General features: G+C 39.3%; 1 protein-coding gene across 4 annotated transcripts in view; it reads left to right on the forward strand.

Annotated features, from left to right (window-relative positions):
• The window catches only part of dcaf6 (ddb1 and cul4 associated factor 6), a 28,113-nt gene that overhangs the window by 7,018 nt on the left and 1,760 nt on the right, over positions 1-19,335 (forward strand). The window contains exons 3-17 of one of the 4 annotated variants that reach the window (XM_079253754.1): positions 1,374-1,466; positions 4,480-4,665; positions 4,746-4,859; positions 5,980-6,115; positions 6,407-6,618; positions 8,366-8,459; positions 9,640-9,759; positions 10,046-10,396; positions 10,675-10,872; positions 13,432-13,491; positions 15,507-15,678; positions 16,807-16,916; positions 17,023-17,437; positions 17,513-17,542; positions 17,985-18,123. In XM_079253754.1, the coding sequence (XP_079109880.1) occupies positions 1,374-1,466; positions 4,480-4,665; positions 4,746-4,859; positions 5,980-6,115; positions 6,407-6,618; positions 8,366-8,459; positions 9,640-9,759; positions 10,046-10,396; positions 10,675-10,872; positions 13,432-13,491; positions 15,507-15,678; positions 16,807-16,916; positions 17,023-17,437; positions 17,513-17,542; positions 17,985-18,123 (2,430 nt within the window). Of the gene's footprint in view, positions 1-1,373; positions 1,467-4,479; positions 4,666-4,745; positions 4,860-5,979; positions 6,116-6,406; positions 6,619-8,365; positions 8,460-9,639; positions 9,760-10,045; positions 10,397-10,674; positions 10,873-13,431; positions 13,492-15,506; positions 15,679-16,806; positions 16,917-17,022; positions 17,438-17,500; positions 17,543-17,984; positions 18,124-19,335 lie in introns of all 4 variants that reach the window. The other 3 variants (XM_079253756.1, XM_079253757.1, XM_079253755.1) reach the window with 3 other exon arrangements.

A 19,335-nucleotide genomic window follows, 5' to 3' on the forward strand; every position in this document is an offset into this window, starting at 1 on the left:
GAATGTGCAGAACAAGAAGAATAACTTATCTAAATGTTACAAAATGAGTAAAATTGGGAAGTTGTTTTATTTAGCAATAAAATAAATATTTACAAAATCCTTTTAGTGAAAGCAAAGGCTTTTGAAATGTTGAGCTTTTAGGTACATTGCACCATAATACATATAAAGAAAGGTGTTAAAAATGTCAAATCACATATTTTGTCCTCTGAATCTGGTCGTCATCAAATCTGTTATTTTTTCTTTTTTTCTTTTTATACAGATACAGATTCACTTGCACTACACCACACATCTGATAGCATTTCATTGCAGGTACCAGTTTAATATCTTTCATCTGGTTGAGATGTGCACAGCTTGCAGTCTCACTGAACACGGTGTAATCTCACTGATTGTAGCTGAGCCTTTCTGTGATGATGAAACAGAATGAGGTCTTAATGAAATATTGATCCACATAGTGGCAACCGACAGCGAGCTGATGCACTGTTTTGCTGGTACCTGTGTGACCACAAACGGATGAATTTGTATCATATTTTAAGTGGCTGGATGAAGAAAATATACATTTTCTTGCAAATTTGAACACTGTTATTGGAGCCAAATTCCTCAGCCTTTGCATGTGGTTATATGTTTTATTTGGCAATAAATGGATGTAGTTGAGAGTCCAATTTTCTGGATGTAGAATGGTTTATGTGTTGATTCAAGCCAAAGTTAACCTTTTTAATCAATGATTTTCCCATTTTTAAGATGTATTTGGAACTGTTGCATGTAAATAAACATCCATTACATTTAATCACTTATCCAACAGGTTTGCACAATGCTGGTGAAATATGTCAGAGGTGGTATCTATGGTAACAGTCCTGCATTGGTTTAAAGAAGGGGTGTCCAGCTTCGGTCCCCAGGAGCCGCTGTCCTCTAGGGTTAGGAAGTTTTCCGCTGCAGCAAACCTGAATCATATTCATGGGTCAACATGCTTTGGCAGAACTTAACAAGTTGTTGAGGAGAGTAGTTTGATTTGATTGAGGTGAATCAGGTCCTGCTGTCAAATAACAGACCTGAACCTCCTTGGTTTAGAGGGTGTCGTGCTTTTATCTGGTGATAGCTTGGAACACGAGAGATGGCAGTGATAGTTAAGGAGTTTGACAGAAAAGAGAAGGATGATGAAAGTTTGCATAAAAAAATAAAAAAGAAGGATTGCATTCCTAAAACCAAAGTTATTTTTGGTGGGGATGTCATCCGGATGCGTCTCCAACGTTTTAGGAGTTACTCTTATTGCTAAGAAAGACAAACTTACACATTGCGGCTTTTAAATGAATAACTTTTTTATTTCCTGTCATTCAATTCGTTTATTTATGTTGTGTTTCTCTTTTGTGTCCCTACAGGTCAACACGATATCCTGGAATGACACGGGTGAATATATCTTGTCTGGGTCAGACGATACCTATCTGGTCATTACAAACCCGTACAACAAAAAGGTGGGTTGTCATTTCTGAGCTGCACTGTTTCACACTTCTTAGACACATTCTTTGCTCAATGATAGAAGAAGAAAATCCAAAAAACTGAACACTGTGTGAACTCTGATGTTGTAAAAAACCAAAAGCTTTTTTGCACTTTCACAAACTGCTAGTCTTATACAGTGTTGCAAAAACACATGTCAAATGACAAAATGATAATCTCAGCATTGCAGTGATTAGTATAACTTTCCTTAGAAGCTATTCTGAAATATTGATGATTTTTCTCAGCAAATAAACATCACATAGCAATACTTTGATAGACACACAGGTAGAGCTGAAATTAAACAAATGCACTGCAAGAAACAATAAGCCACATTAAAAACAGAACTATGGGGAAAATGATAGGTCTTTGCTTTCCTCCTTCTGAGGTGATTTTAGAAATGTTTTAAGGCCAGTTGTAAAGAAAGCCCCACTGGGTGAGAAATGGGCAATAAAGCCTACATTTGATGTAAAAATTATACAGAGAGCAAATTGTGAACAATCTTAATTCTAACCCAAAGTTTCCCTAAAAACTGCAGTTATATTGAAACCATAACATATAAAACTGCACTAATCCAGTCAGCAAAGTCCATTATCCAGTGATGTCTCTGCTATGACGTATGTCTGAATGAAAGTGGGGATTAATAGTTTGCTCTCGTTTTTTATAAAAATCCTGTCATTCTAAGGCGAAAAATTTGTGCAGATTTTCCGACTGAATGTCTTCTTAAAGTCATACCATGTCCTTCCTGATCAAGTCACATGTATCGATCCAAAATTTATTTAGATGAGTATTTGTAATTGTGCATTGTCATCTCCACCCAGAAAAACATTCTATATTATGTTTTTTATGTGTCCTGTAATAAGCCATTAATGTTATTTTGGCCTTGTAGGTAAGATAAGCCCCTTTTTGTTTTTGTTTTTGATTTTTCCACAAAAGAATCCCACCAGGAGGGAGAACTCTGTAAAGTGAAATAAGCAACATGATCACACTTTTATCAGTGCATTCTGCATGTAGGTTTTAGTTTTTCTTTGGAAGATTAAGCTTGTGTTGTTCCTCCTGTCTGTTTAGATCAGCAGCAACTATCTCTAGGTATAACTAGGTTTGATTATTAGTCTTTCAAGATTAATTTAATTAAAGGAAAACTACTTCAGGAGGTTGTTCCACATTATTAAACTAGTCAAAATTATTACGCAGTATTGCAGAAACTAGGATTGTTTGTCAGATCATTAAAATATTGGACGTTTCACTAAAACTTAATCGAGATCATCTTTTAATCTGTAACACTGTGATTCAAAGAACGAATGGACTGGTTCAAATGAAGGCAGATCAGGGAAAGTCTCCATCACATAATAAAGCTTTGTGTCACTGAACTGGTGTACTGGCACAACAAAAAAAAAAAATTCTAGTACAACCTATATAAGAGAGGACAAACAACATACACATAAGCATCATATACATATAACTGCATCTTATTCTGCTGAAATACTGATAGGTGGCATGCACATATATGAAGTTGCTGATGTGTTAGTAAATCCTGAGAACTTCTCCATGCTGGATACTTCCACCATCCCATGCTGCAAAAATACCATTCAGTCTTTGGCTGCTAAGGGTGAAGAATGCCACCATCATCTCCTGGATTCAACCCTATTGTGAACCTGTGGAGCAAATTTAAAATGAACATTTATGAAGATGGGTAGCAGTGTACCTCCAAACAGAAACTTTGGGAATCAATTCTAGTATCAGGCAGAAATTTTCCGCAGACTTCCAAATTCATTGGATGAGAGTTGTTACGGCAACATCACAAAGGGCTCCAATGTTAACATTTAACTATAGAAAAAATATGTCCTACATAATGCAAACAGATGTAAATCTTTTCTTTTCTTTACAACTGATATAATGTTATGGATAATTATTTGGAGCAAATGTTTTTTCACCATTGGTAGTTTTGTTCAGTAGCATCCAGATCAGGAAACAAGTTTATTTGTGCAGCACATTTCATGTACAGGACAATTCAAAGGGCTTTACATGAAAATATTAAAGCATTACAGCGGGGTGCAGGAAGCATTTAAAAGAAACTTTAATGAAAAAAAAAGAAAATTTATATAAAGAAATAAAATGCATGATGTAAAAGTTGCAGTGAGAATAAATGATTTTTTTTTTTTTTTTTTTAAATTAAAGGTGGCAAATAAACCAGTTTTCAGCTTTGATTTAGAACAGCTGAGAGTTTCAGCAGACATGCAGTTTTCTGGGAGTTTGTTCCACAGGTGAGGAGCATTAAAAGTGAACGCTGCTTCTTTATGTGTAACTCTGACTTTGGGAACAGAAAGCAGACCTCTTCCTGGTGACCTGAGGGATGCCATTCTGTCCTTTGTACACTAACAGCAGGATTTTAAGTCAGTTTTTACATTACAATTACATTATTCACAAATGCCTGATCTAATACTTACACCTTTTTAGTTGCTGGTGTGTTTAGATGAAACTGGATTCAGTCGGAAGTTCAGTGTTATGAGAAACAACAAAGCCCATCTATGTTTGTAAAAGCCTATTATTGGAAGAAAATAAAATTGGACAGCAGCTCTAAGTACCTCAAATCATCATCTTGTATGCATCATTCATTTTCAATACTGCTTCCAATCCAATTCAGGGTCCCAGTGGGCTGGAGCCTGTCCCAGCAATTAGCAGGCAAGAGGCAGGGTGCACCCTGGACAGACCACCGGTCAACTGTAGGGTCAACATAGAGAGACAAACAACCATTCATGCTCACAATCAATTACCCTAACTCGCATGTCTTTGGATGGTGGGAGGAAGCCGAAGTACCTGGAAATAACCAGGGGGAGAATGTGCAAACTCCATACTGAAAGGCCACTGTTTAAACTTGTGACCTTCTTGCTGTGCGGCTGGGCGCTAATCATCACAACACCATGCAGCCCATCTTGTATGTTATTTGTATAATTTATATAAAACCTCCTTTATATTTTCGCTTCTCTTCCACAGGTCAAGAAATCCATACGTTCAGGTCATCGGGCAAATATCTTCAGTGCAAAGTTCATGCCTCACACTAATGATCAAGAAATCATCTCCTGTTCTGGAGATGGCATCATCTACTACACCCACACCGAAAAGAGCCCCGAGTACAACAGACAGTGTCAGTTCACCTGTCATTATGGGACAGCTTATGAGGTGCAGAGCAAGAATGCTGCAGGAGCATGAACATGTTTGTGTCTTTTTCTCAGCCTCCTAACTTTGATTTTCTCTGTCAGATTATGACGGTACCAAATGATCCGTACACGTTTCTGTCGTGTGGGGAGGACGGCACAGTACGATGGTTTGACCTGCGCACAAAAACAAGCTGCACTAAAGAAGACTGCAAAGATGTACGGTGACAGCCGGGAAAGTTTCTTTGGTGGTGCATTTGTGCTGTTGTGTTTGCAGGTTTAAAAATAACTTTAGTTTTTATTGAGAGTTGATGTTGTGGAAAAAAATGACTGAATACGTCTTTTTGCTTTTTTTAAATTTTTTTTTTTTATACATTTAATACTTAGTAGAAAGCGGAGGACATTCCCTGATTTAGCTGTTTTTGATCCATCTAAGTGAGTTCTGCTGAGCATCTTTCTTTCAGAAATGAGCACTGCTCTCTGCAAAACAGCTCTGTCTCCTGAGAGCTTCAGCTAACAGCTTTCTTGACTTCGGTTCAGCTGCTTCAGATGATGGATGTGTGCCCGCATAGATTATATTGCATCTTCTCGTCTTTCGTACTTTAGATCGGAATCTGTGACCTTAAAATTGTCAGAATTGTTTACCAGGCTCTGTTGCAGCCCCTTCTTAAACTTATCTGTCACAAAAGAAAGAAAAACCCACTGAAAGTGCCAGCACAGGTTGCTACAGCAATGATTTACTCAACAGGAGGGACATACACTATTTTTCCAAAACATTATTCTCTCTCTCTTTGTTACAGCCCTCTCAGCACTGCCATCTGTCTGGATTTGATGTCATTGCTGTTATAGAAAAAGAAACATTAAAAAAATCTAGTTTGAAAGATAATCTGAAATCATTTTATTTCTGAGATTGCTCTCCAGACTCTACACCAGTCTGCACACAACAAACATTTCCAAAGAACAAGATACAAACATTGTCAGAAAAAAGCCCCATCGAGAACCACCAGATCCCCTCACTCCAGGGGTCAAGGGTTCAGGATTTTCCTTTAATCTGCCATGCAGCTGTAGTTATGAATTAGCAGCATGACTGTCATGTATCTCAGCTGACAATTTATTGAATAAACTTTCAGGCTAACAGAGTGAACCTGGAGTCAATATTTCAGTTTTTGCTTTAAAAATAATAGGATGTAATTAATGGATGCTGTAAACTTCAACTTTATAATGGTTTATCAACACAAAGCTAAATCATCTCATCATTTCTGGAAGTACTGGCTCTGAAAACGTCACAGCATTTTAAATGTCACCTTGTTGTGTTTTGTTTTTTTGTTTTTTTTTCCAGGACATCCTGATAAACTGTCGAAGAGCAGCAACTTCCATATCTATTTCTCCCCTGGTGCCGTATTATCTGGCTGTTGGCTGCTCTGACAGCTCAGTGCGAATCTATGACAGACGCATGTTGGGCACCAGAGCGACAGGTAAACTGTGCCCTTCCTACTTCACAGCAGCGATAACCCCACAGGCAGCTGCTTGTGGTTTTTACCATCGTGCTGTACGGCACTCACTCTCCCCCGCAGTTTGCATCAGATGTTTTCATGAATGCTTATACTCAAAGTAGAGCCAATAGTAAGAAAGAGAGAAAATGTCTGCTGTATACTTCACTTCTGAATCCTGGTATCTGTTGTCAAGTGGCAATATCCAAAAATACACTAATAAATGATTTTTCAAGCAACAATTTGCTAAAATTTAATCTTCTTTTTCATTTGAAGGCAACTACATGGGCCGAGGGACGACAGGGATGTGTGTCCGGTTCGTTCCCACCCACCTAGCCAACAAGTCGTGCAGGGTGACATCTCTCTGCTACAGTGAGGACAGTCAGGAGGTGCTTGTCAGTTACTCGTCTGATTACATCTACCTGTTTGATCCCAAAGACGACCAGGCCAGAGAGCTCAAAGGACCGTCGGAAGAGAGGAGGGAGGAGGTGAGATGGCAGAGTGATCCTTTCTTATCACATGAATACTGAACATAAGCTCTACTATAGCCATTATTCAGTCAATCGGTTTGTTTATTGAACTAGGTTTCTTCACCTCTTGATATTTTTGTGGGCTGTTATGACTGGTTAATAATGGGTCTGCTCAAGAAGTAGCTAAAAGGGATGGTGAGCAGGTGAGAGCTGAATTCCACTGAATTGAGGGAAAATGTTGCCAGCAGGAGGCATCACTTTCAAAAGCAGCTATCTGTGATTCATTAATTGGAAAAAAGATACATTTTTAGAGTGAAGAAAACCATCAGTCACCTGCTCATCAGTGCACAACTTGAAGCATATTCATTAGATTGACTGACTTCGGTCATGAGAGGCTATTTTGTTACCTGGCATCCAAACAAGCTGTTGTTTTGTTGCGGTGGGCATATCTGCAGTGTAGTAATTTGCTTAGAGGCATCTTAAGTTCAAAGACAGTGAGGTTGACATTGAATGACTCATACCCATGGGCTTCATGGCCCTTGTATGACTTTTGTTTTTATCTGTTCAGTTGCATCAAACAGATGGGAGCATTGAGGAAAAATTATGATTTGGGTTCAAACAAACTCAAAATATTCAACAAATGTTTAAGTGAATTTGTCCCTTTTTATTTCTTTATTTCAAACTAATTGTAAAGATGTTAAAATGACTTATTCAAGCTATTACAACATTATTTGCTTAAAATCTGGCACAGAGACATTTAACATAGTGAAGAGGCAACACAATGTATCCTGTTCTGTTTCAAGTTTTTAGACTGTATTTGTGGCTCCTACTGCTTGTATTTTTATTGTAGAAACGAATTACAAGCCGGTTTTGCCAAGCAGAGGCCTCCGTAGAGCAATCTTTTTGGGGTGGGGGTGAAAGGATTGTTTGTTGTAAACAGTGCAACACTTGTTGCTACTGTCTGCCACTCTGAGCCCTGCAGACATCACTGTTCAATCTGCTGGCTGATGCACTGCAGTGTTGGGTGCAAATGGCTGTGAAAACTGAGACACAAGATAGAGAAGAGAGGAGGAATGAAAAACACAAGGGATTCTGTCTGATTTGCATGTTGCTCTCATATAGTCTACATATCAGTTTTTTTGTACAGAAGGTTTGGAAATCAACCAAAGAACAACCAGGAATTGTGTGTTTTGGTGTTCACATTCAATGAATGTGCTGGATCATGGTGCCGGCTTTTTAGAGTTCAGCTGTGTCGGGATGTAGCCTCACATTCCTTTCCAAATCCAGCGACAGACGCAGGCAGCGTTCCTCAGTCCACTAAAATAGTTCAGGCTGAGGTGTATAGGTGTGGAGGGAGCGACTGTTGGGGAAAGCTTGATACGCTCTCTCTTTTCTGCCTCTGACCTAGTTTGTTCTTGGTTTTTCTTTTATCAGTTCCTTCCACTATCTCGCTCATCCTTTCCTGCTTTTTACCACCTGTCCACAACTGATGACATTTCCATGGTAAAGCAGTGTTTAGTCCCTCCACTAAGACCCTGTTTTCTATTTCTGGCTCTGAGCCTGTTGTGCTGCAGAAAGCGAGCCAGGGGGACTGAAAAGAGAAGCCAACCTCAGTCACACAGCAAGAAGGGGGGGGGGCACTTTAGAGAGGACACCAACAGAGACGAATAGTGTTTTGCTCTGGCAGCGGAGCTATTTTTGACCATGCTTTGACTGACAAACTGCTAATCTTTCTGTGTGTGTGTATGTGTGTGTGTTTCCACAGCTGAGGCAGCCTCCAGTGAAACGCCTCCGTCTGCGAGGTGACTGGTCTGACACCGGACCTCGAGCTCGTCCTGAGAGCGAAAGGGAAAGAGATGGTAAGATCACAGTATGTTCTGCTGCTTGTGTAAAGCAGAAGTCTCATGTTTCAGATCCAACTTCCAGACACACCTCAGATTATGATGACCAAAGTCTTTACACCAAAGTGTAGAAGTCTAACCCTTTTTAAAATTATTTTTCCTCCTTTAACTTTGTAATTCTCCATCAAGAGTTAAAAATTGAAGCATGATATGATTTAGAAAGCTGTGCCTAAGTATGCGCTGTGTCAGTACAAACAGTGATGAACTTGTCGGCAGACAAGTGATAGAGAAACTCCAGTTAAGTCTTAGTCTTTGCCACTAGTCGTCACCCTCCTTTTGCTCAGCTTCCAGTGCTTACCAAATCTGCCTTTTTCATGTCTAATGTCACACTTTTCCTATTTTCTAGAGTCTATATGATTTTGTGTTGCTTTGATGTTGTTCTGTGAGCCTTGCAGCTGGAACAGCAGTCTGCTTTCAAAGGAAACAATTGATAAGAGTTAATCAACACTAACGCAAAATAACGAGCTCTGGAAATGAAGGGAGCTTTTTCTGAGTTTAAATTTAGTCTTAGTCATCTTAGTCTGATCTTGTCTCCATCATGGAAAATACTGATTACTTGCCATAGCAACACTAGATCTGAGTTTCTTCTACCCAGTTTAACAGGAATGGTTAAAGACTAAATTAAAATCACAGAGCTTTAAAGGTAGAGTATGTAAGATTTTCAATATTTTCAAAATAAATTAACTCATAAAATAACTACAATCATAATTAGAAAGTTTTTTTGAACATGCAGGTTCCAGTCTGTTCATATTTGATGCGTTATTAAATTACAAGTTTAATTAATGACAAATGACAAAAAGCACTTTTTTTTTACTGGTAGGCAAACATTTAGGAAGGGTCTGTCATTAATTAAACTTGTAATTTAATAACACTTCAAATATGGACAGACTGGAGCCTACATGTTTAGAAACTATCTAATTATGATTGTAGTTATTTTTTAGTTAATTTTTTTTTTAAAAAATATTGAAAATCTTACTTACTCTACCTTCAAGTAAAAAGGACAGCTCTGCTGTCAGATAGAGGAGGATCTCTGTGGAAGATGCTTATTGATAAACTGATCTTTAAAACAACCATCAAGTTGATGTTTGCTTCTTCATAGCAGAACATTTTAGAAATCTTCTCCCTTTTTTTCCTCCAGGGGAGCAGAGTCCAAATGTGTCCTTGATGCAGAGGATGTCAGACATGCTGTCCCGGTGGTTTGAGGAGGCCAGCGAAGCTCAGAGCAGCAGAGGAACCCGTCCTCAGACACGGCCCAGAGGTACAGCTTAAGGAAGAGAGCACTGCTCATCACACTGACAGCAAAAGCCCTTATATTTATTTAGATATGGCATATATAGACTTTAGAACCTCTATAGGCTTTTTAGGAGGGTAAGCTAAGGCAGTGGAAGAAAAATATGTTCAAAGGAGCTTGATTTAAAAAAACTAAATAAATCCATAAAATTGTGAAGCATACAGATTTTAAGCACGACTCCTGCTACGTTTTATTTATGCAAGTACTTTTTAAAAATATCTTTGTGATAATCTGTTAACTGTTTCGTTTTCAGGGACAGCCGTCCGGCCAGAAGGGGGGTCAAACCCTCCTGCTGCCTCAGCAGGAGAGTCGGGCCAGGAGTCCAGCGCCCCCGAGAGGCCCGTGGGGACAGACACCCCCGAGGTCCCTGCCAGTCCTGCCGGCACTGCCGCTGCCCCTATGCCTAAATCCACTTCCTCTTCCTCCTCAGGGTCATCATCAACAGTCACAGCGCCTCCTACTTCCAGCTCTTCATCAGTGGAGAGCTCTGCTCCTTCCTCCTCCCCTCTTACATCCTCCCCAGATTCAGAGCAGAGGAGTCAGGCCAACACGACTGGGACGCCCACACCCACCGCCACACCCACCTCTGAACCAGCTCTCTCAGGTAAGAACCCATGTTGGTACTTGGAAAAGAAGGAAAAGGCTCAAGGCCACACTTTCCTCTTCAGTGTAGCCAACAGGTATCCTCAGGGTAATTCAGTGTTTTCTGTTGTGTGGGTGTATGTTTGGTGTGTTTGTCCTTTGGAGCCACTCCACTCAAGCAGCAGCTGCACTTCATGCTCTTCTCCTTCAGCACCCTCAACTCTCTTCTCCCCACATCCTTCTCCCTCAGTTTCCTAATCGTTCATTCACTCTCCCTCTCTTCCTTTGCCTCTCTGTCAGAGTACGGTCCTCATCGGCTGCCCATAAGTTTAGTGTGTAGGCGTTTGCAGAGGTTGCTCCGGCTGGCCGATCCCCCGGGACTGGGTCAGCGAGCGTCCCCTTCCTCTTCCTCTTCTTCCTCTGCAGCCGCTGAAAGTCAGTCACAAAGAAGTGCTACCTCTGCAGCGGCTGCTGCCACCATGAAGCAACCCCATTCAGGTTACCTACCCCTCTGAGCTCCTCAATCCTGCAGCAAATCCTCCTTTCAGGCGCCTGGGCTCCATCCCCTGCAATTGTACCCTCTATGTTGCCTCAGCTAACATGTCATTTTGCAGAGTAACTTAGGCTCCAGGAAGACCTGGTTTTGGTAGAAGTGATCACTAACCTACCTGTGACTAGCTTCCCTTTCCCCTGTAATGCATCTTGTCCTACTAAACCCTACAGCCTATCCAGTGTTTGCTCTGCCCATCACTCACTAATGTTCCTACTGCCTCTATCCACTCATTGCTTGAGTTTTCACCTGCAGACTGTCCTATTGAAGTGGCACCAGCTGGAATGAGGTTCTTTTGATTTGGCTTTCTCATGGTTCATATGACCGTTTACCATGTTTGGTGATGCACACTGATCCACGGCCGTAATGACTGAAATATTTGCTCCTTATTTTGCTTTGAACTTACCTCTATCTGAAAATAAAGTCCTTATAAGACATGAATTAAAACAGTAATTACTTTATGAATGTTTAAATGGACCCCCTTACCTCTTAGAAGGACCTCATTAATTGTACAGTATTTGACATGTGATGTACTAAATGGGGAAAAATGTTGATGCGAGAGAAGAGAGTGTTGGTTAGCCTCTGTTGCATGTTGTTCAGAAAGTCTACAGAGATCACTATATTCCTGTCCAGTTTGATTTGTTGGGTTTCCTCCCTTTAAGCCAGTGTTTCTCAATTCCCGTCCTCAGGCCCCCCTGCTCTGCATGTTTTATAGGCAACCCTACCTCAACACACTCGAATGAAATAAAGGGCTTGTTAACATGCTGAAAATAACTTGATGAGGAAGTTCAATAATCCTACACTGGTGCTTTGGAGGAGGATCGTACCTAAAACATGCAGGGCAGGGGGGCCTGAGGACTGGATTTGAGAAACACTGCTTTAAGCCAATAATCCTGCATTTTCAGTATTTTGAAAAGCAATAGCTGCAACTAAATATAATTTCATTTATGACTTCAGAACCTGTTTAGATAACTGAATGAGCTGCTTTGAAGAAAAACATTTGCTAAATTAACAAGCTAGGAAATCCAAAGCAAAACAAACAAACAAACAAAAAACATTAAGAGATCCATTTCCAGCTTTTCAAGAAGCTCTTGCACTGGCAGAAAGTTAAGTCTTCAACCCAGAAGGCTCTTATTGGCTGGTGTCACAGTTTAGGAACCAGGTCCTTTAAAGGGCAAGCACATTGTTATTACAGCTGCTTCATGCATATGCATTAAATTCCAATTTAACTCTGATATTTAATTCAATGCAGCAGACGATGAGGTACTTATCACCTCAGTGCATCTAGTTTGTCTTTTCTTTTTTTGAATGGGCTGCTTTTCAGTTGTGGTTTGCTGTGTAGTCTGATAAACAGAATTAGAGCAGCTTTATTAGAAATTTAGATGTATTAAAATGTAGCAGAAAGAAGCAGGAGGATGTTCAGGCCTCAAACTGACAGTTCTGAGAACAAAAAAAAAAAAGAGACAAATAACATGTAGGGTGCAAAACTCCCCCAAGTTTAGGATGGATCAGCAACATTCTCACTACTTTGCCTTTTCTTTTTTTTCTTTTTTTTTTCTTTTTTCTTAACGACCAACCAAAAAAAACATTACCAAGCCCATAAATCAACAGCTTTATCATTGTTTAACCCAAGATGGCTGTTTATTACATGATTATAAATGTTGTGTTAAAAATAACTTCTGTGGAAATGAGGGATATTTTGCCAGTCATACATTTTCTCATCAGTGAATGATTTTGTTCATTAGGGTTTTGATTGTCTGTCTAGCCCTCATAATGAGAACATGTTTGTTTGGTTTTTATCTTGAGTGAGCTGATAAAAAGAAATCTGCCCTGTTTGTTAAGATGTCTGTGACATCCAGGATAAGGTGTTTTTATTCATTTTCTGTTTAATTTGTCCTGCAACTGGTGCTGCAGTAATCTGCACTGTTCAGACAGAAATACAAGTAGAAGGTGCAGCTTTTTTTAAATTTTTGATTTGCTTTAATGTCATTACAAATTCAGAACAGTATGTAAGGTTTAAGACTGAGTTCCTGCAGTATCATATCTGAAAGGGGACATTTGTTAGACAGCCATCTTTGGTGTTGCTTGACTTCATTAAAAAGAAGAGCAGAAGCATTTTTCTTTTGCATGACTGTCATGCCGTTGCTTTTTACGTACATTTCATTAATCAGAAATATGCGGGTAAATGCAGTGTGAAGCATCAGGTGAACAGATTTAGTTATTGTGCATAGATCAGGTCATCAGGTCACATTGCAGGAATATAGTTTGTCTGTAGTAAGCATGTGTAACCTCATTCTCTTGTTTCTGTCCATAAACCCTCTCTTTTTATTATTATTTCCATCTAAATGAAAAAAAAAAATAATCTGAAGCTGCATCTTCTCACAGCGGCCATTGGTTTATATATTTGTACACGTCTGATGTTTTTAACACTCGCACGTCTTGACTGTTTAAGGTCCTCAGCTCTGACCTCTGTGTTGGATGTTTAGTCGGTCTCGTTTGTGTTCCAGATTCCCCCTCGTCTGTGGTAAACAAACAGCTGGGATCCATGACTCTTGATGAACAGCAGGGTGCGTCCCCTCCCCTCCCCCACCCTTCCTCTGAACCCCCAACCTGCAGTCACATTGCTTTCCTCACTCTTCATCCTAAACTTCTTCTAACACTGTGTGTCCAGTTTGTCCTCCGCTGTTTTCATGCTTTTGCTTTCTTGTATCACTTTTTTACTGTCCAGCAGATAGACGGATGACGTCTATCTGACCCAAGTTAAAGGTAGAATGACGGATGTGATGGGGACATTAATAGCTGTAGTTGTCAGATCAGTGACATGAACACACATTAACATGTGAAAACATGATTAAACATCATTAAAAGGTGCGAAGGAAAATTTCCAAGTTTATACTTTGGCCCAACTGCAGGTTTTTATTATTATTAATCTTACAGACTATATATGGAGGAAAAACAGCATCACTACATTCACAAAAAAATAGAAAAGGGAAAAAAAAAGACTGTACAAAACACAAAGAATAGTCCTGAAATAAACAGACCATAAGCTTTTTGTTTGCTGTTAATTTTTGAGACATAACCTTTTAAGTCCTATCCAGTATTTTTACTCCTTTCTTACCACATAATTAATCCAATCACTCCAGTACCTTACTCATCTTTCACCCATATGTTGATGAGAAAACATCATTTTTCCATTACATCAATTTTAGCTGCAGGTTAAAAGAAAATTTTGTTTTAAATTATATTTTATAAATTAAATTATATTTTATAACTGAGCTATTATTTGCTAGATAGTGTTTCCTTTAAAACTACCTCCAATCTGACCACCTGCTGCCATCACTTCTTTTATACACCAGACTGAGTTTTTAATGAAAAAAGCCATGTATTCAAACTTCATAATAATAATAATAATAATAATAATAATAAAAAAGAGTAATGGCATCTTCACACCAGTCATTTTCCCCTGCAAACAACCAGTCAGACCTGACTTCGATTCAACATGAATTCCTCCACAATATGTTTTAATGTGTCTGAGGCCGAAAAGAAGACGCTTGCCATGCATGTAGTAACACTAATGGACACTAGATGGCGGCTCAGGCTCTGATTGATTTCCATTAGAAAAGTGACTATTTATCATGTACATTTTTACCACCAATCAATATGGTATCTTTAGCTAGATCAGTGTGCCTGTTGTTCTTATTCATATAACTAAATAGATATTAGACATGAAAGTATTTTTTCCCAGTGATGTCATTAACTTTGCAGGAGTGCATTTCAGTATAACAGGAAGCAACTTTGTGTTGTGTAAAGATAAACAAAGACAACAAAAAAGCTAGAAAATATTGTTGAACTTATACTATGGCACCTGTGTGTCTGTTAAAGCTGTGAGAAGCTGGAGACTGTCATATTTAGGCATTAAATTTAATATAAAACTAAAATTACTAATTGAATTAGCAACTTATAGAAAGCTTTCTGAACTAGAAATCTGAAATCCAGGAGTTTGATACTTCTTTTACATTTGGGAAACTTGTCATTTAGGGGCGAGTGGTAGCCTAGTTGTTTCAGAGTTTGGCTTGGGTCTGGAGAACCCGTCCCAACAAAAGTGAACCACTGTGAGTCTTTGAGGAAGGCCCTTAAACTTGCTCCCCATTGCAAGGTTATTACTAATTATAATTTAACAATGTAACATAAACTGCTGCTGTTAATGCACTACACACATCATGTAGAGGTACGTCTTCGCTGGAAATCATTTTATTAATTTTTCTTGATTATAAAAAGCAATTGAATTGTGAGAGGATTCTTTGGGGGCTATTATAAGTGTTTCTGTCCTGCTGCTGTGGCCTTTGAAAGTCGATGACATCTCTGTTTCAATCTGCCCTTTGTCTGCCCTGTTAACTTGTGCTGCATGTTCCCATTCTCGTTTAATGTTGCTAATCGGTGGGAATTGATGCAACTGAAGGTTGTATAATTCCTGTGCGCCACTGTACAAGAACATGCTGCAAAGATTTAATTAAACTATGGTTCGAAAGGATCAACCTTTCTTATTTTCTTTGCTTGTGTGTTTTTTGTCTGTGATGTTCAGGAGCAGCAGAAGCTGTAGGTTCACCACGTGAAGAATCTGCTCCCGCAGCGGCCAGTGGCGGTCCTCCCACCTCCACCTCCAGATCTAGCGCAGCAGAACCAGTCCTCAGCCTGCACTACAGCTCAGAAGGCACCACCACCAGCACCATCAAGCTGGACTTCACAGATGAATGGTGAGAGATTTTATTTATTTTTATTTTTCATTTTTATCTGTTTATTTATTTATTTTCAACTAGTCTTGTCCTGCATTATAGCAACCAGAACAATGGTCTGCCTGCTGTGTTGTGTTGAGTAAATTTGCTTTGCCAAGTATAGTTATAAGCTATAAAGCTCCTCTTGATAATCTGTACCCTTATTTTTGTTCTTTATTTTAAATAATTGTTTGTTACGGAATTTACATAGTATTGCTGGACCTGACTGGAGGAGACAGAAAAAAGATTGAAAGAGAACAGAAAAGAAAAGGAAAATGGACAGAAAATAAAAGCTAAAAAAATAATACACCACATATAAAATAATGCAATTCAACCACGGACTTAAGACAACTTGCTATACCCGTAAAGAAACACAACAAAGTACATCCCACAGCCCCCACACCAAGACAAAGTCAACAACTGTCAAGAGCACCAGAGATGAACAACCTAAAAAGAAACCGTGTGTAGATTTGACTGATTGTTTTGCTAGAGACAAATTCATTTCAAATGGCACTTAAAAAAGCCAATGGGACAAAATGAAATGAAAGTGCAGCAAACTCTTTTGTGTTTACCTCAGTGAGTCTTTTTTATTTTAGCAGGTGGTAGATCTTGTTTTGACCTAAGCTGTTTACTCCAGTCACTTTCTTGTAATCTGTGCAGAAAGTGGATCGGCATTGTGTTGCTAAAATAGGCATCACCTTCCTCTAATAAATGATGGTCCAAAACTCCTTCACTGGTGTACAGGTTATTTATACCACATGCACTGATGCGCATGGTTCCATTGGTTTATTGTATTCTAATATAGAGTTGAATAGTACTTCTCTTTAGAGTAGGTATTTATATCTCTATTCACCCTCTGAATAGTCACACTGCAGGTCAGTCTTCTACTTCCCCTTCAGTCCTTTTTAAATGAGGTTGGATTGAGAAAAGAAGCATTTCTTGGTCTTGCACGTTTATTTTTTTCCTTTACTTTCTTAGTTTAGTTAAGTCTGAACTTGGAAGAGTTGTCACCTCCAAATTTCTAACATTTGCTTTGACTTTCTTTAGTTTCTGTATTCATTCTCATAATGGCTGTCTCATAATGGTTATGGTAATGTTGCCTCTGTACAGGAGCAGCAGTACTTCTAGCTCGCTGGGTAGTGGAGGCCCCAAGACGTCTGAAGTTGTAGCTGCACAGAGCAGAGAGAATCTATCTGCAGAGAGCTCGGCATCAGAGCAGGGTGAGCTGTCTCCTTCAGTGCTATGAAAATGGCCCTGTTCTATTTATCTGATTCTGTGCCATAGACAAACACAGACCATGAAAGACTTTATTTAATATACCCCCAGTTACCAGCGAGTCAACCAGGCAGCAGAGTTTACAAGCCGCTTCCACAGACCCTCCCTGCGAGGCCTCTTGCTCCACAGCACTCAGCAGCTCGGTGGCTCAGGGCCCAGTAGAGGGATCCTCTGAGGGTGACAGCATGACACCTTCACTGCAGGAGAGGAGTCAGCCGAAGGGTTCAGAGGATACACCAGGGGACTGCAGGAGAGCTGAGCCTGCTGGAGAGGAGGGAGAGGAGGGCCAGAGCCAGCCATCACAGAGCAACCAGGACTCTGATGACAGTGACGATGACCCAATTCTTATCCCATCAGCAAGGTTCAGAGGACAAGGACAGAGGTATGCTGGACAAGACGATGCTCTTGTTACACCACAAATAAGAACCCCCCCCCCTTCATGTATTCAACTGTGCACTGTTAAAAGGTGGGTTTTCTGATTTGAGTTTTGTGTGATGCCTTGCCATTGATTGTTTTACTACAAATATAGATTTAATTCCAGAGGATCTGCAGTAGGAGATAGGATGATCAGGTAATATGTTTGCTATGGAAACTAAAATCATCTAACCTGTGAGGTGTGTGACATGCTGCAGAGCATTTAAACCCAACCACACAGCATAATATGTAGTGTTTGCATAACGTTTTGGCCTAGTTTGGGCTTTCCACTTAAACTAATACACTGAGCTGAGTGTAAATTATATGCATGTAAGCACTGACTCCACAAATAGTGGGGAAAAAGCACCTCGGCTGTATTTTACAAATGTGGTGAATAATCATGCTGCATGCTAGGCAGTGTTAATGGGGAGAATTTAATGATGATACTGATAGTCTTTTTCCCCAAAAGTGTCAGCACTGTTGCCTGTTTTGTAAAGCTTGTAAATGTGTAAAAATATAAACCCACACCTTTAACGCATGGGCTTGTACGTGTTTGTGGGTGCTTTGTGTTAACATGATCTGTTTTCTTTCTTTCTCAGACGTTCCGCTGCAGCTCGTATTCAGGAGATTTTTCGTAGGAGGAAAGAAAGGAGGGAAATGGAGGAGAATGAGACCCAAAATATCAGGAGACCTTCGGTCAAAATGGTCTACAAGGGCCACCGTAACTCCAGGACGATGGTAAATTTCCCTCGATTTATGCCAGTTAATAATAAGTGTTTCTTACCTCAGCCTGTCATTAGACTGGAATTTGGAAAATATCTTACCTGTGACAGCATTTCAGAAAATCTATGACACAGGCTATTAGACAAAATCACAAGGCAGTCAGGAAGCTACATTCCTGACCAGATTACCTGCTGGAAAAGAGCCACATCAAGCAAATTGTCTTGATTATTTTTTTTTTATTAAATCTGCAAAGTGCTTGGGTGTAAGCATGCAGCCTGAGCACGAGGATTTTTTTGTATTTCTAAGACCATGAACCTCAACTTATTAAAAAGGTTATTTTGCCAATCATACAGGTTACCGAATATCAGGATTTTTTGCCTCAAAATTGTAAAATATATTTTTTTTGTTATACAATTTTTTTCTTCAAATAAATAAATGTATTCCAATGTTATTATTTTTTTTTTTTTGGTCAATTTTATTGTTTTTATTGTTGTTTTTACTTGTCTTCTTGGGCATTATTGCAGCAAAATGATGGTCTGACTACTGTGTTGTTTTTTCCTAATTGAAATGAAGAAAAATTAAGAGCAAAAAAAATACTGCACATATTTTTTGTATTTAGTCTACAAAAGTCAGCAATACTGAAAAATCGTGAGAATCGCAATTTAAATTGAATCGCCACCCAAAAATTGAATTGAATCGGGATGAACGCACATAGTCACAGCCATAGTAGCTTTTACTTTGGATCACTTTATTTTAAACACATCAGCTTATTACTCAGTGAGATCAGTATCTACTTTTAAAAAAAAAATAGTAGACTCCCATCGATTCTCATTAATATTTTTCCTTTCTAGTGGCCTTTAGCAGGAAAGCTGGTCAGAGAGAATGGAGAAGACATGCAGAAAAAACCTCTCATTGGGATTTAAACTTGGACCAGTTGCGCCAGCGGGTTGGCCACTTCTTACTGGAATTAAGTTTCTTTTATATTCTGGTCCATGAAAATAAGCTCTTAAATTTGTTTTTCCTTCATTCGTAAACCAACATGCAGGTGCCAGTTTTTATCTTTGCACTATGGCATGTAGTAGCTCTTACTCTTGCACAAGACTTGAATCAGAATCTGTCGTCATCAACCTGGAAAATCAAAACTATTGATGGATTTTTTTTCTCTGACCAACCAGACCAGCTGTTTGGACTGAAAACTAAACTAATATAATAATCTATGAATCTAAA

This window comes from Telmatherina bonti, assembly GCF_933228915.1.
Source record: "Telmatherina bonti genome assembly, chromosome: 15".
Lineage (NCBI taxonomy): Eukaryota > Metazoa > Chordata > Actinopteri > Atheriniformes > Telmatherinidae > Telmatherina > Telmatherina bonti.